This window comes from Scyliorhinus torazame, chromosome 3, assembly GCF_047496885.1.
Source record: "Scyliorhinus torazame isolate Kashiwa2021f chromosome 3, sScyTor2.1, whole genome shotgun sequence".
Classification (NCBI taxonomy): domain Eukaryota; kingdom Metazoa; phylum Chordata; class Chondrichthyes; order Carcharhiniformes; family Scyliorhinidae; genus Scyliorhinus; species Scyliorhinus torazame.
The window spans coordinates 134,751,705-134,776,896 of NC_092709.1; the positions used below are offsets into that span (position 1 = coordinate 134,751,705).

Sequence of the window (25,192 nt, forward strand, 5' to 3'; positions counted from 1 at the left end):
CCCTTTGGTTTCATCAGAACTACAGCATTTGCCGCAGAAGCAGCATTAATGTGCAATAATCTCCAGATAGGCTTAGAACATAGAACATAGAACAATACAGCGCATTACAGGCCCTTCAGCCCACAATGTTGCACCGAAACAAAAGCCATCTAACCTACACTGTGCCATTATCATCCATATGTTTATCCAATAAACTTTTAAATGCCCTCAATGTTGGCGAGTTCACTACTGTAGCAGGTAGGGCATTCCACGGCCTCACTACTCTTTGCGTAAAGAACCTACCTCTGACCTCTGTCCTATATCTATTACCCCTCAGTTTAAAGCTATGTCCCCTCGTGCCAGCCATTTCCATCCGCGGGAGAAGGCTCTCACTGTCCACCCTATCCAACCCCCTGATCATTTTGTATGCCTCTATTAAGTCTCCTCTTAACCTTCTTCTCTCCAACGAAAACAACCTCAAGTCCATCAGCCTTTCCTCATAAGATTTTCCCTCCATACCAGGCAACATCCTGGTAAATCTCCTCTGCACCCGCTCCAAAGCCTCCACGTCCTTCCTATAATGCGGTGACCAGAACTGTACGCAATACTCCAAATGCGGCCGTACCAGAGTTCTGTACAGCTGCAACATGACCTCCTGACTCCGGAACTCAATCCCTCTACCAATAAAGGCCAACACTCCATAGGCCTTCTTCACAACCCTATCAACCTGGGTGGCAACTTTCAGGGATCTATGTACATGGACACCTAGATCCCTCTGCTCATCCACACTTTCAAGAACTTTTCCATTAGCCAAATATTCCACATTCCTGTTATTCCTTCCAAAGTGAATCACCTCACACTTCTCTACATTAAACTCCATTTGCCACCTCTCAGCCCAGCTCTGCAGCTTATCTATATCCCTCTGTAACCTGCTACATCCTTCCACACTATCGACAACACCACCGACTTTAGTATCGTCTGCAAATTTACTCACCCACCCTTCTGCGCCTTCCTCTAGGTCATGGATAAAAATGACAAACAGCAACGGCCCCAGAACAGATCCTTGTGGTACTCCACTTGTAACTGAACTCCATTCTGAACATTTCCCATCAACCACCACCCTCTGTCTTCTTTCAGCTAGCCAATTTCTGATCCACATCTCTAAATCACCCTCGATCCCCAGCCTCCGTATTTTCTGCAATAGCCTACCGTGGGGAACCTTATCAAACGCTTTGCTGAAATCCATATACACCACATCAACTGCTCTACCCTCGTCTACCTGTTCAGTCACCTTCTCAAAGAACTCAATAAGGTTTGTGAGGCATGACCTACCCTTCACAAAGCCATGCTGACTATCCCTGATCATATTATTCCTATCTAGATGATTATAAATCTTGTCTCTTATAATCCCCTCCAAGACTTTACCCACTACAGACGTGAGGCTCACCGGTCTATAGTTGCCGGTGTTGTCTCTGCTCCCCTTTTTGAACAAAGGGACCACATTTGCTATCCTCCAGTCCTCTGGCACTATTCCTGTAGCCAATGATGCCATAAAAATCAAAGCCAAAGGTCCAGCAATCTCTTCCCTGGCCTCCCAGAGAATCCTAGGATAAATCCCATCAGGTCCCGGGGACTTATCTATTTTCAGCCTGTCCAGAATTGCCAACACCTCTTCCCTACGTACCTCAATGCCATCTATTCTATTAGCCTGGGGCTCAGCATTCTCCTCCACAACATTATCTTTTTCCTGAGTGAATACTGACGAAAAATATTCATTTATTATCTCGCCTATCTCTTCAGACTCCACACACAACTTCCCATCCCTGTCCTTGACTGGTCCTACTCTTTCCCTAGTCATTCGCTTATTCCTGACATACCTATAGAAAGCTTTTGGGTTTTCCTTGATCCTACCTGCCAAATACTTCTCATGAATTTCAATGATTGATATAGCAGTAGCTAGATGTGCCCTTGTGGTCGATTACAGAATTTACTTCATGTATGCAATAATACACTCCAACCTGCAACTAATTTCCTTGTTGCTTCTGCTGCTGTGGTCTATGGTGTTGGGCGCGAGGTGAACTAGGCTTTGTTTAGCAATGTAATTTTAAAAAAAATTTAGAGTGCCCAATTATTTTTTCTCCAATTAAGGGACAATTCAGCGTGGCCAATCCACCTACCCTGCACATCTTTGGGTTGTGGGCATGAAACCCACGCAGACATGGGGAGAATGTGCAAACTCCACACGGACAGTGACCCAGGGCCGGGATTCGAACGCGGGTCCTCAGCTCCGCAGTCCCAGCGCTGACCAATGTGCCACATGTCACCCTATTAAGCAATGTAATTGAGTGGTATATGAAAAAGGATCTGATTCCTTTGGGTGGCATAGAAATTGAAGGCTTTGGTCACTTTTCATGAGAAGTTTAGATGATTTCTGTTACTGCCTCCCTGCTGACATTGTGGTGTGAGGCATCAGCTTGCATTGTCTCCCATTCAGTCATGGGAGTAATTTTAACCTAAACGTTTTGTGAGAAACTGACATAATCAGATTAACTCCACATCATTAACTGAAAGGCACGTTCTCGCAAACAGTATAAATTGTTTTTGCAAACGGTGATTGCTAATATTTGTTATTACGTGGCAGGTTGTTACATGAAGATATTAGTTCAACAACAAGGAAGATTAGGAGAAGATTAGGAGAAAAGTTAAGAGGAAAAATAACTTAGGAGAGATTACTGATCAAGGTGTTAAGATTCAAAACAGAGGTATAAAAGTCAACATAAGTGTACTTTACCTGAATGCCTATAGTATTCGGAATAAGGTAAATGAGTTGATGGCGCAAATCACCGTGAATGACTATGATTTAGTGGCCATTACTGAAACATGGTTAAAGGATGGTCACAACTGGGACTTAAATATCCAAGGGTATCAGACTATTCGGAAGGACAGAGTGGATGGTAAGGGAGGTGGTGTAGCTCTGTTATTTAAGGATGACATCTGGGCAATAGTAAGGGATTACATCGGTGCTATGGAGGATAAGGTTGAATCCATTTGGGTGGAAATCAGGGGAAGGCAAAAAAGTCACTGATAGGAGTAGTCAAAAGGCCACCAAATAGTAACATTATGGTGGGGCAGGCAATAAACAAAGAAATAACTGATGCATATACAAATGGTACAGCAGTTATCATGGGGGATTTTAATCAACATGTCGATTGGTTTAACCAGGTCGGTCAAGGCAGCCTTGAGGAGGAGTTTATTAAATGTATCCATGATAGTTTCCGAGAACAGTATGTAATGGAACCTACGAGGGAACAAGCGGTCCTAGATCTGATCCTGTGTAATGAGACAGGATTGATTAATGATCTCATAGTTAGGGATCCTCTCGGAAGGAGCAATCACAATATGGTGGAATTTAAAATACAGATGGAGGGTGAGAAGGTAAAATCAAACACTAGTGTTTTGTGCTTAAACAAAGGAGATTACAATGGGATGAGAGAAGAGCTAGCTAAGAAAGACTGGGAGCAAAGACTTTATGGTGAAACAGTTGAGGAACAGTGGAGAACCTTCCAAATGATTTTTCACAGTGCTCAGCAAAGGTTTACACCAACAAAAAGGAAGGATGGTAGAAAGAGGGAAAATCGACCGTGGATATCTAAGGAAATATCAAATTGAAGGAAAAAACATACAAAGTGGCAAAGATAGTGGGAGACAAGAGGACTGGGAAATCTTTAGGGGGCAACAGAAAGCTACTAAAAAAGCTATAAAGAAGAGTAAAATAGATTATGAGAGTAAACTTGCTCAGAATATAAAAACAGATAGTAAAAGTTTCTACAAATATATAAAACAAAAAAGAGTGGCTAAGGTAAATATTGGTCCTTTAGAGGATGAGAAGGAAGATTTAATAATGGGAGATGAGGAAATGGCTGAGGAACTGAACATGTTTTTTGGGTCAGTCTTCACAGTGGAAGACACAAATAACATGCCAGTGACTGATGGAAATGAGGCTATGACAGGTGAGGACCTTGAGATGATTGTTATCACTAAGGAGGTAGTGATGGGAAAGCTAATGGGGCTAAAGGTAGACAGGTCCCTTGGCCCTGATGGAATGCATCCTAGAGTGCCAAAAGAGATGGCTAGGGAAATTGCAAATGCACTAGCGATAATTTACCAAAATTCACTAGACTCTGGGGTGGTCCCGGCGGATTGAGAATTAGCAAACGTGACACCACTGTTTAAAAAAGGAGGTAGGCAGAAAGCAGGGAATTATAGACCAGGTAGCTTAACTTCGGTAGCAGGGAAGATGCGGAAATCTATCTTCAAGGAAGAAATAGCGATGCATCTGGATGGAAATTGTCCCATTGGGCAGATGCAGCATGGGTTCATAAAGGGCAGGTCGTGCCAAACTAATTTAGTGGAATTTTTTGAGGACATTACCAGTGATGTAGATAACGGGGAGCTAATTGATGTGGCATATCTGGATTTCCAGAAATCTTTTGACAAGGTGCCACACAAAAGGTTGCTGCATAAGATAAAGATGCATGGCACTAAGGGTGAAGTAGCATGGATAGAGGATTGGTTAATTAATAGAAAGCAAAGAGTGGGGATTAATAGGTGTTTCTCTGGTTGGCAATCAGTAGCTAATGGTGTCCCGCAGGGATCAGTGTTGGGCCCAAAATTGTGCACAATTTACAGAGATGATTTGGAGTTGGGGACCAAGTGCAATGTTTGCAGACGACACTAAGATGGGTGGTAAAGCAAAAAGTGCAGAGGATACCGGAAGTCTGCAAAGGGATTTGGATAGGCTAAGTGAATGGGCTAGGGTCTGGCAGATGGAATACAATGTTGACAAATGTGAGGTTGTCCATTTTGGTTGGAATAACAGCAAAAGGGATTATTATTTAAATGATAAAATATTAAAACATGCTGCTGTGCAGCGAGACCTGGGTATGCGAGTGCATGAGTCGCAAAAAGGTAGTTTACAGGTGCCACAGGTGATTAAGAAGGCAAATGGAGTTTTGTCTTTCATTGCTAGAGGGATGTAGTTTAGGTCCAGGGAGGTTATGCTGCAATTGTATAAGGTGTTAGTGAGGACACACCTGGAGTATTGTGTTCAGTTTTGGTCTCCTTACCTGAGAAAGGACGTACTGGCGCTGGAGGGTGTGCAGAGGAGATTCACTAGGTTAATCCCAGAGCTGAAGGGGTTGGATTACGAGGAGAGGTTGAGTAGACTAGGGCTGTACTTGTTGGAATTTAGAAGGATGCAGGGGGATCTTATAGAAACATTTACAATTATGAAGGGAATAGATAGGATAGATGTGGGCAGGTTGTTTCCACTGTGGATAAAAGCAGAACTAGGGGGCCTAGCCTCAAAATAAGGGGAAGTAGATTTAGGACTGAGTTTAGGAGGAACTTCTTTACCCAAAGGGTTGTGAATCTATGGAATTCCTTGCCCAGTGAAGCAGTTGAGGCTCCTTCATTAAATGTTTTTAAGATAAAGATAGATAATTTTTTGAAGAATAAAGGGATTAAGGGTTATGGTGTTTGGGCCGGAAAGTGGAGCTGAGTCCACAAAAGATCAGCTATGATCTCATTGAATGGTGGAGCAGGCTCGAGGGGCCAGGTTGCCTGCTCCTGCTCCTGGTTCTTATGTTCTTCTGTTCTTATGTTAATGTTGCTCGTTCTACATTCCACCCAATTTCAATTTGTGCTGATTTCAGTGGAAAGTAAAATCGGGAGGGGTGTAAAATGGGGGCTGACCTGATCTTGTGAGTTTTCCTGTTGACTTGGTTAGGCAGACATTATTCCTCATCATTCTATCCTTGATATGTTTCACCAGTTAGCTGTGTTTGACTTCAACATACTTGGCATTGTATTCACAGCCTTCACTTCAGACCCAATGAACAATTTTCTATTGTAGTATATACTTGTAGGCAGCTTTTTCTCCTCTGACATCTGACTATTACTTTTCTCCTCATGCCTACTGTGCCATTGGAGACAAATCCTTCAGTCACTACATTCCTATCCCCTGAAGCCTCCTTTAAATCACATCATTTTGATACCTCCCTCCATTAAGCCTCCTTAACACCTCTTCTCTTTCTGCCTTCGGTGCCCCTGCTGCTTCTCACTCCCATAAAACTTTTCTTATACTACCATCTGGTATCCTCCTTTGTACACGTTATTCACTATAACGCATTTTACATGAGGAGTATCATTGAAATGCATGTTGTTTTTTGTGGTGGCACTCTTCAACGATGTCCAAGTAATTGCAGTATTTCCTTGGTTGGGGTAATCAGTACTATGATTAATGCACCAGCTTTGATCTTTCTATTCCCAGATCGCACACTGTTCCTGTTCTTGCCACATTAACAAATATTAGCAATCACCATTCTGTTTGCCAGAATGTGCCTTTCAGTTAATGATGTGGAGTCAAAAAATATACTTTCTTTTGGTTTTTTTTCTTTTAAAAAAATAAAATTAGAGTACCCAATTCATTATTTCCAATTAAGGGGCAATTTAGCATGGCCAATCACCTACCTTGCACATCTTTAAGTTGTGGGGGCGCAACCCATGCAAACACGGGGAAAATGTGCAAACTCCATACTGTTCCCAACCCCCCAAACGCTGAATATCTTTAGGCTTTTACAAAAACTTAATGAGCAACCAACTTTCTCAATTCGGAACATTGCACAGAGTACTGTAAGGAATAGATAAAAGTGTTTTTTACTGCTCTGATACCCTTGTCTGTGCACTGCACATCTTTTTGTAAAAGTGAATGGGAATTTGCCCAGCAAGTATAATTCTCTTGCCTAGTGGCAGTTAAACTGCAACCATGTTCAGACTGAAAATGTTAAATGCAACTGATTAAAAAGTCCACTTTGTATAAAGTAGGTAAAATAAAAACTAGTCAGTGTTACAGTAATGTTATAAACTACCAATATATGCTCCAGTGTAAATGCTTAATAGCGTGAAACTGATATTGATATCCTTCCAGCCTTTCCAGTCAATGACTGCCATGACTACAGAGAGGTCATTGATGTTTGAGTAAATTTGTGATCATTTACATTTTGATGTCGACAATGCATGCTTCATAAATTTTGTGGTTTGCAACTGGTGTGAACATGCACTTACATTTACGTATTTGTAGGCGCACTGTAAATGGGGAAAATACTGATCTTCCTTAGTTCCTGAAGTAAACAAAATACTGTGGTTATGGAAATTAGTCAGGTTTGGTAACCAAAGTAAAATCCAATTATTTTACTAAATTGGAATCAACTAGAATCATAGAACATAGAATTTGCAGTGCAGAAGGACGCCATTCAGTCCATCGAGTCTGCACCGGCTCTTGGAAAGAGCACCCTACTTAAGCCCACACTGCCACCCTATCCCCGTAATCCAGTAACCCCACCTAACCTTTTTGTGGACACTAAAGGCAATTTATCATGGCCAATCCACCTAACCTGCACATCTTTGGACTGTGGGAGGAAACCGGAGCACCCGGAGGCATCAAAGTACTACAATCCAGATTAGAATTAATGGCGTGGGTTGAGTGACAAACATGTATGATCTTGTTGGAGTTTGGACCATTTGTGAGGCACTACTTTCATGTGTCTCACCTGCACCTCACTGGCTATTCTGCCAGCTACTTCTGGCAGGAATCAGGCCTTGGTTGGTTGGGGTGGGGGAACCAGATGTTCGGATGCAAAAGGGTAGTAATGGGGTCAGTTAAGTGTGAAAGCAGTATAGGAAGAGGAAAATTCACTTTCTTTCTGGGACCCAGAGGTGCACTCCCAACTCCACAATGGCAAAATAAAAATAATATTAAAATTACCAAGGCTGCACACCCAGCTGAATGTAAAAATTATATTACAGCTTTGCACTGAATTTTAACCTACCTTATTCACCAGGGGGTGAGAATTCAGTAAGACGCGGGTAACCCGGAAGTCAGGAACCCCGGCACCATTGCTTGCTTGTGATGTCACTGAATGGTCCTCCTTCCGGAAACCATCCTGATTGACAGGCTGTTGTACATGGAGCAGTCCAGAGGAAACAGCAAAACAAGATAGGCCTACACCCCCAGGTTGGGGTGGGTCAGGGATATGGTAGTTATCACGGGCGATGAACATGGCTGACAATTTCAATGGCATAGGTTTATGTGATTGAGTCTCCAGGGCGAGGGTACTCTGAGCCCTGCTGTGGTAGACCTGAGGCTATGGAATAGGAAGAGGTTGTAGGGGAGGTTGTGGGGACATCGGAATGATGGTGCAGGGCAAATTGGCTAAAATTGGAGTTGGAGAGGTTTATCAAGGGAGGCACACAAGAATTATTAGGCAAGTGAAGAGGCATTAAGTCTTGGATCCAGGAGTTATCACTTGGGTTTAGCTGCTGGGATTTCTGGGGCTCGGGATTTTTAAATGAGATCTCACAATGCGTTTGCAACCTTATTATAATAATGGATTAACCCTATACATTCGTACTCCAACACCACATCATTCAATTCATTCTGACTTTTGTTCTTTTAACGTAATTATCTCACTGACTTCAGTACCTTTCCTAGTCAATTGTGATTCAAAGTTCATCTGCTTCATGGTCAACCAATCACCAGATTCACCTCCATTAAAATCAGAAGTAGGCAGGTCGGAGGGAGGTTTAGGTCAATTGCAGGTGTTTAACACTTTAACCTTTATTAGGTAAGATTTGCCCCCCTCTGAGTCTTGCCTATTAAGGAGGCCCTTGTATGTTTTAAGAAGGCTGAGGGTTTCCATTGGACCATATGTTTAGGTGAACATTTTGGAAAAGCCAATTGCAAGCAATGTGAGCTCTCAAGTATTCAAGCTTTAGGGATAAATTAATTCATGTCTAAAAGCTCTGATTGCAGTATATGCAAAAGAACAGAGGAGTAATCAGTGCCATTCCCTTCCCACTTTAGATATTTATTTTGCTGAAGCCTTTTGGAAGAGATTTGTCTGATCAAATTAGCACGGATTTCTACACAACTTTTAGAACTTTGTGTTCCACATGTTCCCAACTGTGTCCCCTTGTTGACAAGTATATAATTTTACACTAGCTTTGCAGGAAGCGTTTGACAGCATTCTTTAAAGCCAGTTTTAAAAAAAGGCAATTTATGTTTTTTCTCCTTGCAGGGTATTGGCAAGTGCAGGAAAAGACCTAAAGGATAATTTCCTGATCGCACTGGCAGAGCGAGAGGAAGCCAACCGCAATGGGAAAATGACTGTGAGTACATAATCAAGTGTTTAACCTGCATGTAATTTATTTTTATATTGGAGGAAACTGCACAAGGATTGATCTGAAATCTTAACATGATTTATATGAATACGATAAGTATGATGAAATTAGTCATCAGACGTGGTGCAAAACAGGCGATAACTGTCGTGTTGGGTGTTCTGGTTCACAAACAAGCCAACAATGCTGGAAGTGGTGTAACGCTATTTTATTAACTGTTCAACTATGCTAACATACTGTAAACGTGGGTATAAGCAATACCAGCTTAACAGTGGACCCTTTCCTATCACTAGCTATGGTGAGGCACTCAGCACATGGTGAATGTCTGTGATGCAGGCTGTGAGCTCTGTGCTCTGAACTGGCTGCTGCTAGAATGAGCGGGAACTCTCCTGAGTCCAACATTGTAAGGCTCATAAATCAAGTCTCTGAGGTGGGCGACGAATTTGGGTTGACCACCTCAAGGGTGGGTCAGGAGCCACCGGCTGAGGATCGGGCAGGGCGTCAGCCAAGTGAGGAGGATGTAGAGTATCTGGAAGCTCTACAAAGTCCCGGTCAGGGACAACAGGAGGGTGTGGCACCGGTGGAGGATCGCGTAGCGAGCATAGAACCAGACAAAGGGCACGCCGATTGCGGCGGCGAATGGAGCCATCAGGCAGATGAACAAGGAATGAGCGGGGAGCCACCAGCCAAGGAGCCACAGCAGTCGCAGACCAGCCACCCTCCGGAAGATGGATTCGGACATTGTCACCTGGCGCCAGAGCAGGAGGATCAGTCGCTCGAGCGTCATGCGCCGCCTTGTGCTGCGCGCGAGACTGTTGCATTCGCTGAAGGACCGGAGCATGGTCGAGGTCTGGAACGTGAATGGACGGTACAGTGGTCCTGAGGGTGCGACCCATCAGCAGCTGGGCTGGTGACAGGCCCGTGGACAGTGGCTGTGGTGTTGTATGTGTGTTGATTGGTCCGTTAATCTGTCCATCAGTATGTATGTGCTATGATGTTTACCTGAATATCATGACATCCCCCTTTTGTACAAGAACATGTGCCTATGTGGTTATAAATAGAGATGTGTACTGAGTGCAGCTGAATGTGTGTGTGTGCAATATCTACAGCATGTACATGGGGCTAAACTATATACAAGGGGCGATGTCGGGTGCGACATAACAACGAGGTTGTACCATAAACAAAGAACGGGGAAATGTTGAACGACAAAAATGAACTCCTGTAACGACAAGGAAGAACAGAAACATATTAACACAGTGGTATTATGAGTTCAATGTACAAACAGGCTCATAAGTCCAGTCTAGAAGGTGGGCGACGAATTCGGGTTGACCGCCTCAAGGGTGGGTCTGGATCCACCGGCTGAGGAATGGGCCTGGCCACGGGCGACGACGGAAGGGGCATGGTGGCAGGAAGCTCCACGAAGTTGATATCAGGAACAACAGGAGGGCGCGGTGTCGGTGTAAGTTTCTATAGCGAGCGTGGAAGTAGGCGAAGAGACGGGCGATTGGCCCTACGAATGGAGCCATCAGGCATGCGAACCAGGAATGAGTAGGGAGCCACGCGTCGGAGAACTTCGGCAGGTGCTGATCAGCCACCTTCTGGTAGGTGGATGCGGACGTCGTCTCCAGGCGCCAGGGCGGGAAGATCAGTTGCCCATGTGTCATATGCCATCTTCTGGCGAACACACTGCTGTTGCATTCTGTGTAGTACCGGAGCATGGTTGGTTGTGGGTACCAGAATGGATGGCACAGTGGTCCTGAGGGTGCGACCCATCAACAGATGGGCTGGTGAGAGGCCAGTGGCTAGTGGGGCCGAGCGATAGGCCAGCAAGGCGAGGCAGAAGTCGGATCCTGCATTAGCAGCCTTGCAGAGGAGCCTCTTTACGACGTGGACGCCCTTTTCTGCTTTGCCATTTGACTGGGGGTGCAGGGGACTGGACGTCACGTGTACAAAGCTGTACCAGCTGGCGAAGTTAGACCATTCCTGGCTCGCGAAGCAGGGGCCATTGTCCGACATCACAGTGATTGGGATGCTGTGACGAGCAAAGGTCTCTTTGCAGGCGCGATGACTGCCGGTGACGTGATGTCGTGCAGGCGTACAACCTCGGGATAGCTGGAAAAATAATCAACTATGAGAACATAGTCCCTGCCGAGCGCATGGAACAGGTCCACGCCTACCTTAGACCAAGGGGACGTGACCAACTCATGGGGCTGAAGGGTCCCCCGTGGTTGGGCCGGCTGGAACCGCTGACAGGTGGGGCAATTGAGCACAGTGTTGACAATGTCCTCATTTATGCCAGGTCAGTAGACAGCCTCTCGGGCCCTCCGTCGGCACTTCTCTACGCCGAGATGGCCCTCGTGCAGCTGCTCTAAAACCAGGTGATGCATGCTGTGTGGGAACACGATGCGGTCCAGCTTCAGGAGGACGCCATCAACGACCGCCAGATCGTCTCGAATATTATAGAACTGTGGGCATTGTCCCTTGAGCCATCCGTCAGTCATGTGGCGCATCACACGTTGTAGCAGGGGGTCAGCCGCAGTCTCACGGCGAATGTGGGTTAGGCGTTCATCCGAGGCCGGCAGATTGGCGGCCGTGAAGGCCACATGGGCGTCGACTTGGCAAACAAACCCCTGGGTCGGACGGAGTGGTGACTGCCCTGGACAGAGCGTCGGCTATGATCAGGTCCTTACCCGGTGTGTACACGAGCTGTAAATCGTATCTCCGGAGCTTGAGCAGAATGCGTTGTAGGCGAGGGGTCATGTCATTGAGGTCTTTTTGGATGATGCCGACTAGCAGGCGATGGTCGGTCTCCACAGTGAACTGGGGAAGGCCATACACGTAGTCATGGAACTTGTCGACACCGGTCAACAGGCCTAGGCACTCCTTCTCGATTTGTGCATAGCGCTGCTCTGTGGGAGTCATGGCCCGTGACGCATAGGCAACAGGGGCCCATGACGAGGCGTCATCTCGTTGCAGAGCACCGTCCCTATGCCAGATTGGCTAGCGTCCGTTGATATTTTCGTCTCCCTTGCAGGATCTAAAAACGCCAATACCGGGGCAGTGGTCAGCTTGACCTTGAGCTCCTCCCATTCACGCTGGTGGGCGGGAAGCCACTGGAAGTCCGTCGTCTTCCTAACTAGGTTGCGGAGTGTCGTGGTGTGGGAAGCGAGGTTAGGGATGAACTTTCCTAGGAAGTTGACCATTCCTAAGAACCGGAGCACCGCCTTTTTATCCGCCGGCTTCTGCATGGCCGTGATGGCTGCCACCTTGTCTGCATCCGGCCGCACACCCAACTGGGAGATGTGGCCTCCTAAAAACTTGAGTTTGGTCTGGCCGAAAGAACATTTGGCTCTGTTGAGGCGCAGGCCTTGGTCCCGTATTCGCTCAAATACTCGTTGGAGGCGACTGATATGCTCCTGCGTGGTGGTGGACCAGATGATGATGTCGTCCACATAGACGCGCACACCCTCGATGCCCTCCATCATCTGCTCCATGATGCGGTGGAACACTTCAGATGCTGATATGATTCCAAATGGCATTCTATTGTAGCAGTACCTGCCAAATGGGGTGTTGAAAGCACACAGCTTTAGAACATAGAACATAGAACAATACAGCGCAGTACAGGCCCTTCGGCCCACGATGTTGCACCAAAACAAAAGCCATCTAACCTACACTATGCCATTATCATCCATATGTTTATCCAATAAACTTTTAAATGCCCTCAATGTTGGCGAGTTCACTACTGTAGCAGGTAGGGCATTCCACGGCCTCACTACTCTTTGCGTAAAGAACCGACCTCTGACCTCTGTCCTATATCTATTACCCCTCAGTTTAAAGTTATGTCCCCTCGTGCCAGCCATATCCATCCGCGGGAGAAGGCTCTCACTGTCCACCCTATCCAACCCCCTGATCATTTTGTATGCCTCTATTAAGTCTCCTCTTAACCTTCTTCTCTCCAACGAAAACAACCTCAAGTCCATCAGCCTTTCCTCATAAGATTTTCCCTCCATACCAGGCAACATCCTGGTAAATCTCCTCTGCACCCGCTCCAAAGCCTCCACGTCCTTCCTATAATGCGGTGACCAGAACTGTACGCAATACTCCAAATGCGGCCGTACCAGAGTTCTGTACAGCTGCAACATGACCTCCTGACTCCGGAACTCAATCCCTCTACCAATAAAGGCCAACACTCCATAGGCCTTCTTCACAACCCTATCAAACTGGGTGGCAACTTTCAGGGATCTATGTACATGGACACCTAGATCCCTCTGCTCATCCACACTTTCAAGAACTTTACCATTAGCCAAATATTCCGCATTCCTGTTATTCCTTCCAAAGTGAATCACCTCACACTTCTCTACATTAAACGCCATTTGCCACCTCTCAGCCCAGCTCTGCAGCTTATCTATATCCCTCTGTAACCTGCTACACCCTTCCACACTATCGACAACACCACCGACTTTAGTATCGTCTGCAAATTTACTCACCCACCCTTCAGCGCCTTCCTCTTGGTCATTGATAAAAATGACAAACAGCAGCGGCCCCAGAACAGATCCTTGTGGTACTCTACTTGTGACTGTACTCCATTCTGAACATTTCCCATCAACCACCACCCTCTGTCTTCTTTCAGCTAGCCAATTTCTGATCCACATCTCTAAATCACCCTCGATCCCCAGCCTCCGTATTTTTTGCAATAGCCTACCGTGGGGAACCTTATCAAACGCTTTGCTGAAATCCATATACACCACATCAACTGCTCTACCCTCGTCTACCGGTTCAGTCACCTTCTCAAAGAACTCAATAAGGTTTGTGAGGCATGACCTACCCTTCACAAAGCCATGCTGACTATCCCTGATCATATTATTCCTATCTAGATGATTATAAATCTTGTCTCTTATAATCCCCTCCAAGACTTTACCCACTACAGACGTGAGGCTCACCGGTCTATAGTTTCCGGGGTTGTCTCTGCTCCCCTTTTTGAACAAAGGGACCACATTTGCTGTCCTCCAGTCCTCTGGCACTATTCCTGTAGCCAATGATGCCATAAAAATCAAAGCCAAAGGTCCAGCAATCTCTTCCCTGGCCTTCCAGAGAATCCTAGGATAAATCCCATCAGGTCCCGGGGACTTATCTATTTTCAGCCTGTCCAGAATTGCCAACACCTCTTCCCTACGTACCTCAATGCCATCTATTCTATTAGCCTGGGGCTCAGCATTCTCCTCCACAACATTATCTTTTTCCTGAGTGAATACTGACGAAAAATATTCATTTACTATCTCGCCTATCTCTTCAGACTCCACACACAATTTCCCATCCCTGTCCTTGACTGGTCCTACTCTTTCCCTAGTCATTCGCTTATTCCTGACATACCTATAGAAAGCTTTTGGGTTTTCCTTGATCCTTCCTGCCAAATACTTCTCATGTCCCCTCCTTGCTCGTCTTAGCTCTCTCTTTAGATCCTTCCTCGCTACCTTGTAACTATCCATCGCCCCAACCGAAACTTCACACTTCATCTTCACATAGGCCTCCTTCTTCCTCTTAACAAGAGATTCCACTTCCTTGGTAAACCACGGTTCCCTCGCTCGACGCCTTCCTCCCTGTCTGACCGGTACATACTTATCAAGAACACGCAGTAGCTGATCCTTGAACAAGCCCCACTTATCCAGTGTGCCCAACACTTGCAGCCTACTTCTCCACCTTATCCCCCCCAAGTCACGTCTAATGGCATCATAATTGCCCTTCCCCCAGCTATAACTCTTGCCCTGCGGTGTATACTTATCCCTTTCCATCATTAACGTAAACGTCACCGAATTGTGGTCACTGTCCCCAAAGTGCTCTCCTACCTCAAAATCCAACACCTGGCCTGGTTCATTACCCAAAACCAAATCCAACGTGGCCTCGCCTCTTGTTGGCCTGTCAACATATTGTTTCAGGAAACCCTCCTGCACACACTGTACAAAAAACGACCCATCTATTGTACTCGAACTATATCTTTTCCAGTCAATATTTGGAAAGTTAAAGTCTCCCATAATAACTACCCTGTTACTTTCGCTCATATCCAGAATCATCTTCGCCATCCTTTCCTCTACACCCCTAGAACTATTAGGAGGCCTATAAAAAACTCCCAACAAGGTGACCTCTCCTTTCCTGTTTCTAACTTCAGCCCATACTATCTCGGAAGAAGTGTCCCCATCTAGCATCCTCTCCGCCACCGTAATACTGCTCTTGACTAGCAGCGCCACACCTCCCCCTCCTTTGCCTCCTTCTCTGAGCTTACTAAAACACCTAAACCCCGGAACCTGCAACATCCATTCCTGTCCCTGCTCTATCCATGTCTCCGAAATGGCCACAACATCGAAGTCCCAGGTACCAACCCATGCTGCCAGTTCCCCTACCTTGTTTCGTATACTCCTGGCATTGAAGTAGACACACTTCAAACCACCTACCTGAACACTGGCCCCCTCCTGCGACGTCAAATCTGTGCTCCTGACCTCTATACTCTCATTCTCCCTTACCCTAAAACTACAATCCAGGTTCCCATGCCCCTGCTGCATTAGTTTAAACCCCCCCAAAGAGCACTAACAAATCTCCCCCCCAGGATATTTGTGCCCCTCAGGTTCAGATGTAGACCATCCTGTCTGTAGAGGTCCCACCTTCCCCAGACAGAGCCCCAGTTATCCAGAAATCTGAATCCCTCCCGCCTGCACCATCCCTGTAGCCACGTGTTTAAATGCTCTCTCTCCCTATTCCTCATCTCACTATCACGTGGCACGGGCAACAACCCATAGATAACAACTCTGTTTGTTCTAGTTCTGAGCTTCCATCCTAGCTCCCTGAAAGCCTGCCTGACATCCTTGTCCCCTTTCCTACCTATGTCGTTAGTGCCAATGTGGACCACGTCTTGGGGCTGCTCCCCCTCCCCCCTAAGGACCCGGAAAACACGATCCGAGACATCACGTACCCTTGCACCTGGGAGGCAACATACCAAACGTGAGTCTCTCACGCTCCCACAAAATCTCCTATCTGTGCCCCTGACTATCGAGTCCCCAATTACTAATGCTCTGCTCCTCTCCCCCCTTCCCTTCTGAGCAACAGGGACAGACTCCGTGCCAGAGGCCCGTACCCCATGGCTTACCCCTGGTAAGTCCCCCCCCCCACAAGTATCCAAAGCGGTATACTTGTTTCTCAGGGGAACGACCGCAGGGGATCCCTGCACTGACTGCTTTTTCCCAGTCCCTCTTACAGTTACCCATCTATCTCCAATCTTTGGTATAACTAATTCCCTGAAGCTGCTATCTATGACCCCTTCTGCCTCCCGAATGATCCGAAGTTCTTCCAACTCCAGCTCCAGTTCCCTAACTCGGTCTTGGAGGAGCTGTAGATGGCAGCACTTCCTGCAGGTAAAATCAGCAGGGACACCAACTGCATCCCTCACCTCAAACATCCTGCAGGAGGAACATTGCACTCCCTTCCCTGACATTCCTCTAACTTTCTACCAAGATCTGGCTAACAACTAAATTAAATTTTTATAAAAAATAATAATAATATAATAAAATATGGTACTTACCTCAGACCAATGGGTTTTATTATTAGGTTAGAGGAGGAGGGCGGGTGGGAGACACTACACGTGTAGTGTCTCGGGTTTCCTCTCCACCAGAATTTATTGGTGAGGGTCTTCCCAGACGTCCGCGGGTCGACTTCCTGTTCCCGCCTAAAAAACTCCCAGCAGCCACTTCCGCAATGCTCCCGCTGAAACTGACTCACCAGCTGTTCTCACGCCGAAATCGACTTTCTGCTGGACTTGTCAAGTTGAATCTGCCAGAAGCCCTTTGATGCATCCAGCTTGGTGAATATGTTGGCTCGAGCCATCTCTCACGTGATGTCCTCACGCTTGAGGATAGGGTAATGCTCCCGCATGATGTTACGATTTAAATCCTTTGGGTCGATACAGATCCGGAGCTCGCCGGAAGGCTTCTTGACGCACACCATGGAACAGACCCAGTCGGTTGGTTCCGTCACTCTGGAAAGCACTCGTTGGTCCTGGAGGTCCTGCAGCTGCTGCTTGAGGCGGTCCTTAAGGGGTGCTGGGACTCTGCGAGGTGCATGAACCACAGGCGTGGCGTCCTGTTTGAGTAGGATTTTGTATGTGTAGGGAAGTGCCCATGCCTTCAAAGACATCTCGGTGTTGAGTGATGATGGCACTTAGTTGCGCCCTGAAGTCCGCATCTTGGAAGTCAGACGTGTCCTCTGGAGAGAGGGAATGTAGGCGCTGCACGAGGTTGAGGAGCTTGCACGCCTGTGCGCCTAGCAGGGAGTCCTTTGAGGAGCCCACGATCTTGAAGGGTAGGATGACTTTTCGCGAGTTGTGCGTCTCTTCGAGTTGGCATGACCCAGTGGCGGGGATGACGTTACCATTATAGTCGACCAGTTGGCAATTGGATGGAAGAATTGTTGGTTTGACCCCCAGGGTTTGAAATGCTGACCATGCGAGGAGATTGGCGGAAGCACCAGTGTCCAGACGGAATCTGATCTGGGATCGATTGACCGTCAGGGTGGAACACCACTCGTCGTCCGAATCGATGCTGTGCACCAACAACGGCTGGTGCTTTCGATTCGGGGACAGCCTGTTCTTGGTTATGACAGCGACTCGAAAAGGCTCCCTGTCCTCGGTGTCACTGGTCTGCATGAAGTCAGGATCGGACTCGGTGAAGGTGGGTTGGATTGCCCGAACATTCCTGCGAGGCTGGTTAAATCGTTGCGAGTTGGCAGGCTGGGCTGCTCGACAGCAGGCAGCATAGTGGCCAAGTCTGTCACAGCGTAGGCACTGTTGCGATTTTGCAGGGCATTGCCGCTTTAAGTGGGCGGAGCCACAGTTGCCGCACGGCGTGATGTCAGTGCGTTCATTGCGCCACCGCGCATGCGCGGTACGGTCTTGCCTGGTGCGGGCCTGCGCATTGCGTTCCTCCACGTCACCGTCCCCTCGTTTGGCACGTACAAGCGCAGGAGGCCTCCGAAAGCGCGCAAAATGGCCCCCCTCCTCCAGACTGCGGCCCGGGAGGTGTTCGATTGTTTGGACCCGTTCTGCCGCATGGGGCCCTTGCCACGCCGTTTCAGCTGCCTGTATGTAGGAGTACCGGCTGGTGGCATTCTCATGCAGGACATGATGGCAGTCGCTAGGGTTAGTTGCTTAACTTTAAGGAGCTGCTGACGCAGGGTGTCCGACATGACCCCAAAAAAAATCTGGTCGGGTATCATGGAGTCGGAGGTGGGCCCTTAACTGCAGGATTGCGCGAGGATGCGGAGGTGTGTTAAATAGGATTGGAAAGGCTCGTCCTTATCCTGCAAGCTCTGCTGGAACAGGTACCTTTCGAAGCTTTCGTTGACTTCAACACTGAAGTGTGTGTCGAATTTGAGGAGCACCGTCTTGTACTTGGTCTTGTCCTCGTCGTCCGCGAATGTCAGGGAGTTAAAGATGTGGATGGCATGCTGCCCAGCCGTGGAGAGAAGAAGGGCTAACTTCCTGGTGTCCGATGCATTCTCCCTGTTTCGTGGCCTCGAGGAAGAGCTGGAAGCGCTATTTAAATATCTTCCAAATTACCCCGAGATTGCCAGCGATGCGGAGCGGTGGCGGCGGGTTGATGTTCTCCATGCTGTAGGATGCCGGAATGCCGAGAAGTTGCAGATAGGTCTCACAAGCAAGTGCTAGATTGCGGCCACTCTTTGTACCATGTTGTGTTGGGTGTTCTGGTTCGCAAACAAGCCAACAATGCTCAAGTGGTGTAACGCTATTTTATTAACTGTTCAACTATGCTAACATACTGTAAACGTGGGTATAAGCAACACCAGCTTAACTGTGGACCCTTTCCTATCACTAGCGATGGTGAGGCACTCAGCACATGGTGAATGTCTGTGATCTGAACTGGCTGCTGCTAGAATGAGCGGGTGCTCTCCTATCCCCGGTCATTATAGTGCTTGTTCTCTCACTGGTGATTGGCTGCGGTGTTATGTATGCTGGTTAGTCCTACTGCATGTCCATCAGTGTGTGTATGTGATTGCACCATAATGTACTGATGTATATTATGACAATAACATTCCACAGAAAAGAAAATGAGGCAAGCTGAGAAACAACCAATTGTTTATCATTCACTTTGCAGGATCACTAATGGACAATTTCACCCCCAGGATTTAGTCATGGAACTAGAACTTCAAGTCTCCTCAATCAGAAATGTACATTTGCCATTGACTCTCTTTGAACATTATCAGCATTTTACATCACTTTACAAGCAGCTTTGCCGGCAGCTTTCGGGTGTGACCAATTAATATTCCATGGGGACTGAATTTCCTTGAGGCTTCTCCCACTTTGCTGGTGTAACTACAGCAGGCATTCAATGGAAGTCCTATTATTGCACTAAAGTGAGAGAAGACCCAATGAAACCCATCCCTTATACCTTTAATCGTGCAGCATGATACTGCAGTGTGATCAAAAAAGGATTGCTTTTTTAAAAATCTGTTTGGATATTCCTGTAAATGAATACTAAGATTTTCTAATTTTCTATTTATACTTCGAGCTGGACTTTAGAGCTCGCTGCTGGGCATGTTTTCGGTGGGCGGGTCATGTAAAATATGATAGGTGACTAGCCAACTGCCTTGCTGCCCACCCTGACCCAATCCCCATAAAATGATATGTGGATGGGGAGTAAAACTGGCAGCCAACCTGCCATTTAAAAAAAAATAATAACAGGCAATTGAGCTTATTAATAAGACAATTGACCCAAATATTATGCTGCCTATACAGTAATATGGTTTGTTTGCGGTGTTTTAATATGGTTGGCAGAGGTAGATGTGGTGAGAAGGCTGTTTTTAAAACAACTGTGGGGAAAAGGTGGAAAGGAAGAGGGTCATATTTTTCAGGGAGGTGCCTTGTGCGCATTGGGTGAACCCCCCCCACAAAGATTTTACCCCTCTTTGTTCTTCCCTGCCTTGCTTCCAAAATCTGCCTCCACCCAACCCCCTTGGATGTCATGGATGTCTTCATCCGGGGGCCTCTTTGCAGTCCCACCAGCACACTCTACCGAGTTCTGATACGTGGACCGCTAGAAGCGCCGGCCAATCAGTGGAGCTCCTTCCTCTGAGGGGTGGAAGTCCCACATTCTACTCGTTTTGCCCATTGACAGTGCGTTATTGCCGCAGGACAGGCTCGTTCAAATTCTGTCGACTGGCGATTGACCGTTGCAAACAAGGAAGAGGAGTGCGCACGATGAACTTCAGTCCTTAGTTTCACTTTGATCAAAGTTGTAAAATATGTTTTTATTTGGGAACTCTAAAGGAAACTTACTGCTCTAAAGGTTAATTAATACATGATTTATTATCATGTGCTTCTTGAGTTCCTTCATTTCTATTTTATAATATTCACTGTTACACTTACAGAGTACTCCACCCACCTATATGACACAATAGCTACAGTTATGTTTTATTCTGTAGCTAAATTAATTTTAATTTCAAAAATATATAGATCCATATGATTGGGACAAATAATGTAAATGATTGGAAAATGTAGGCTGCATACTGCATGTTATGTAGGAATATTAGTGCTGGAAAGATTTGAATTATGGCTTGACTAGAAAAAAGAATTCTGATTGGAAAAACAAATAACAAAAAAGTGATGGTCTTCCTATACCTGGACCTATGGGATTTGCAATTACAAGATCAAACGTAGTCTGTAAAAGGGAATACTGGAACCTACGGACATATTTTCCCACTGAATATTGACTATGTAAACAGTTTCATACATAAGCCATTCTAGCTTTTAAACTTATGTTATTGAAGTTGGTATAAAAGAACTTGTTACAACTTGTTCCTTTTCAAGACTATTCAAAGAAACCACTGTAGTTGACTTAGAAAACAGTGAATTAAGCAGCTTCTAATGTACCTCTTCCTGTGTTTAAAACCTGAGGAAGAAAATATCGTACAGTATATGACTAACAATATTGTGCTGACACACTTCTTTTTTTTTTCTTTTACTATTTTCCAAGTCCTCTGAAGTGTTTCCTTTGATGAAAAAAGGCTGATTGTAGGAATGTTTATTTCGTTTTCAATTAACCCAAATTTGCCCCCATTTAATAAACCCACGACTGGAAAAAGAATGAGTCATGCAGGTAATTTCGACTAAAGGCTTGACAAATCTCATTTTGTGCAAACTCTACAACGTTTATCAAACCATATTTACATGGGCAAAGACTGCACTTCAAGTAGCATTTTGTGCTTAACTCTTCAATGTCAGATACTTGTAACATGGATGTCTGTTATGCACAAAAGGAGTTCAGGCACGATGTATAATTTTGCATCGCCAGTGTGGTTAAATTTTGCTCTGGTGGTAGCTTCAGTCCTTATATAATATGTAAGTTAATCCGTGTATTAAAATTTTTTAAAAATCTCTTTCCCACCATTGAAAGAATGGGGGGAAACTTATATTTTCATACTACCAAGAACTTAACTGTAATTTTCTTTTGTGATTGTAAAGGTTAATTAAGGCATGTACTTTTATGTGCTTTGCCAGTTCTTTCATTTTCATTTGTCATGTAAACCACAATGGCAGTCATCCGGTTTTAAAATTGAATTACATGGGATAGAATTTCCATGGAAGTTCATACAATAATCTTCTGGAATTTATGTTGTTTCCACTAAAGTTATGGCAGATCATTGGGACAATCCCTGCAGAAGGTACTGACATAAACATTTAACCCAGAATTACAAAGCTTTATTGTACCAGTTCATTTTTCCATCACGTAGTGAAATGTAGGTTTATTCCAACAATTTCTCAGGTAAGTTTGCAACCTTAGAGAGAGATGTAGAACAGAGAGGAGGAAGTTCTTTCCAGGCACAAAAATTTTAAAATCAATTGAGAAAGATATTAAGTGTACAGCAGGGCACCGCCACCATCTTCCATATCACAAAAATAGCAAAAATTGGGAGGGAAGATAACATTTTCAAAGAATTCTATTATAACTTTGGAGGAATCCTTGGAGAAACTGCTAATGACTATTTGAGCTGCTTCTCCAGGGTTTCCCTGATCTTCTACCAAGGCTACAGTGGATGATCTAGAACCACCTCTGATATTACTAGTTTAAATATTTAAAAGTAAAAGCTGAGACTGTGAGGTTCTAGAAAAGGTTTGGACTGTTCTTACAAAGATTCTGCCTGTCTCACATGGATGTTATGGCAGTCGATCAGGAGAAATGAATAGTAACTGTTATTAACAACCAAACCAAAAGGGGCTGGTTTAGCACAGTGGGCTAAACAGCAGGCTTGTGATGCAGAACAAGGCCAGCAGCGCGGGTTCAATTCCTGTACCCGCCTCCCCGAACAGGCGCCGGAATGTGGCGACTAGGGGCTTTTCACAGTAACTTAATTGAAGCCTACTTGTGACAATAAGCAATTATTATTATTACCTCTGTCTGAAATTTGAATAAGCACGTTATTGGAATGAGGTAATGTTTGTATTATTCAACAGGTAAGGTTTGTACTGGAGATATTTGTTGGTGAATATGAGGTAGAATTTTCCAGTGGAATAGGTTCTCTGACCTCCCTCTGAAAGTTCCATGGACGATAGGCAAATGTTCACGAGAAATATTTTAAACAGTTGTTTATGCCATTTCATTGGAATTCCTGCTAATTGTTCAGGGAAGTTGTGGGAAAGATCAGAAAAATCCGCATGGAAACTTCTTTGTTTGCATCATGTCAGTATGAAATAATGTAAAAGAATGAAATTATCAATTTGATCCCACAATAAGATTAAAAATTTCTTCAGACTATTTTGAGATTTCAGCAATTTAATTTCTTCAATGTAAACATCCATGTCTTTAGATTCTGGCTCCTTTGATGTTTACATTTACTTCTATATCATATGACAGTGTTTGTTAAAATAAATTTATGAATTTACATCTGCTTCAAATTATGAAAAAAATTATTAATGATACAAATGATTGATAGCTGAATAACGCCAAGTATAATGTTGTAGTATCCTTCAGACATTTTATCCAGCTTCTTGTAACTTTATGTTATTGACAATTTTCCAATGTTCTAGTCTATTATATCTGTTCTGTGAATTATTGTATTCCTTGTATAATTTGTACTATCAAGTGCGTCACTTAATAATGTAACTTCAATCATTTCCAACCTTCTACCTCCTGCAAATGTAATGACTAGGTTTGTTTTGACAGACAATTGGGGGCAATGAGCAGACAACCTGAGTGATGTGGTCAATTAGTATATTGAAAATTCTGGGGACTTATTTCTGGTGAGATAAGTAATTTTGTTTGTGTCAGACCTGAAGGCAGTCTGGGGCGAAATTCTCCGGAAACGGCGCGATGTCCGCCGACTGGCGCCCAAAACGGCGCAAATCAGACGGGCATCGCGCCGCCCCAAAGGTGCAGAATGCTCCGCATCTTTGGGGGCCGAGCCCCAACCTTAAGGGGCTAGGTCGGCGCCGGACGAATTTCCGCCCAGCCAGCTGGCGGAAAAGGCCTTTGGTGCCCTGCCAGCTGGCACGGAAATGACATCTCCGGGCGGTGCATGTGCGGGAGCGTCAGCGGCCGCTGACAGCTTCCCACGCATGCGCAGTGGAGGGAGTCTCTTCTGCCTCCGCCATGGTGGAGACCGTGGCGGAGGCGGAAGGGAAAGAGTGCCCCCAGGGCACAGGCCTGCCCGCGGATCGGTGGGCCCCGATCGCGGGCCAGGCCACCGTGGGTGCACCCCCCGGGGCCAGATCGCCCCGCGACCCCCCCAGGACCCCGGAGCCCGCCCGCGCCGCCTTGTCCCGCCGGTAAGCTAGGTGGTTTAATTTACGCCGGCGGGACAGGCATTTTCGCGGCGGGACTTCGGCCCATCCGGGCCGGAGAATCGCAGAGGGTGGCCCGCCAACCGGCGTGGCGCGATTCCCACCTCCGCCTAATCTCCGGTGCCGGAGACTTCGGCAACCGGCGGGGGCGGGATTCACGCCAGCCCCCGCCGATTCTCCAACCCGGCGGGGGGTCGGAGAATCTCGCCCCTGGTTCCAGTCACTTATAACTTTAGATCAGTTTCATGTGTGCCAATAACAGATCAGTAACTGTTTTCTAGTTTTTTAGATCACAATATTGCACTACATTTCTACACAAGTTTGTGTTTCAGAAATAACGATGTGGATACAAGAGACTTTGTTCTCAGCAGTTGCAAAACCTGCACCCAGCAGGAATTCAATATTTAGTTCTTATGAAGGGATACCCAGTATCTTGTCCAATTTCCTACCCTCACCTATCATTTATCATCCCCTTGATGTTGGTATTTAATCCAAAGCAAATCTAGATTTTGACCACTGCAGTTAGAGAAGATTTGTATTTTCCAATTCTGTTCGAGCTTTTGTTTAGTGATTGCACTACTTCTCCTTATTTCTCTACTTCAACAGCTGTAAACTTCCCTAAAATTTATATTTTTCCAGTAATTTCTTTAATTTTGTGAGTATCAGTTTTGATCATTTCTGACCAGTTTCAAAACTGAGAGAAGGTTAAGGTTTTAAACTTCACTAACTTGTGCACATGAAAATAGTTGATATTCCAAATTAGTGTTGTATTGTTAGAACTATCTATCTCTGGGTGAGGATCTGTCTTGTCTATTTGTGCACTATTTAAAGAGCACACTGTTCTCTCAACATTATCAGTTTGACTTTATTCTCAAACCAACATAAGTCAAGAAACAGAAAAGTGATCATTTACCTCATTGCTGTTTGTGTCTTGCTGTGAGGTTTGATATGTTTTTCTACAAAACAATAGTTGCCAGAGCAGAATTTTTCCTACAAGTTTTTGAATCCTGCCATCAGGCTCAAATGGGAACCAGATTATGTAGGAACAGTCAATTATCGTAATTTTTCCTGGAGTGGCCAATTAATGGCCAGAGGATGGGCTCACTGGCAGGCTCTCAAAACTGGAGAGGCACTTCTTGT

The 25,192-nt window shown here is 45.7% G+C and overlaps 1 protein-coding gene across 1 annotated transcript in view; it reads left to right on the forward strand.

The window, feature by feature from the left end:
• The window catches only part of cfap299 (cilia and flagella associated protein 299), a 961,605-nt gene that overhangs the window by 286,504 nt on the left and 649,909 nt on the right, over positions 1 to 25,192 (forward strand). The window contains exon 3 of the mRNA XM_072496240.1: positions 9,117 to 9,207. Coding sequence (XP_072352341.1) covers positions 9,117 to 9,207 — 91 coding nt within the window. The remainder of the gene's footprint in view (positions 1 to 9,116; positions 9,208 to 25,192) is intronic.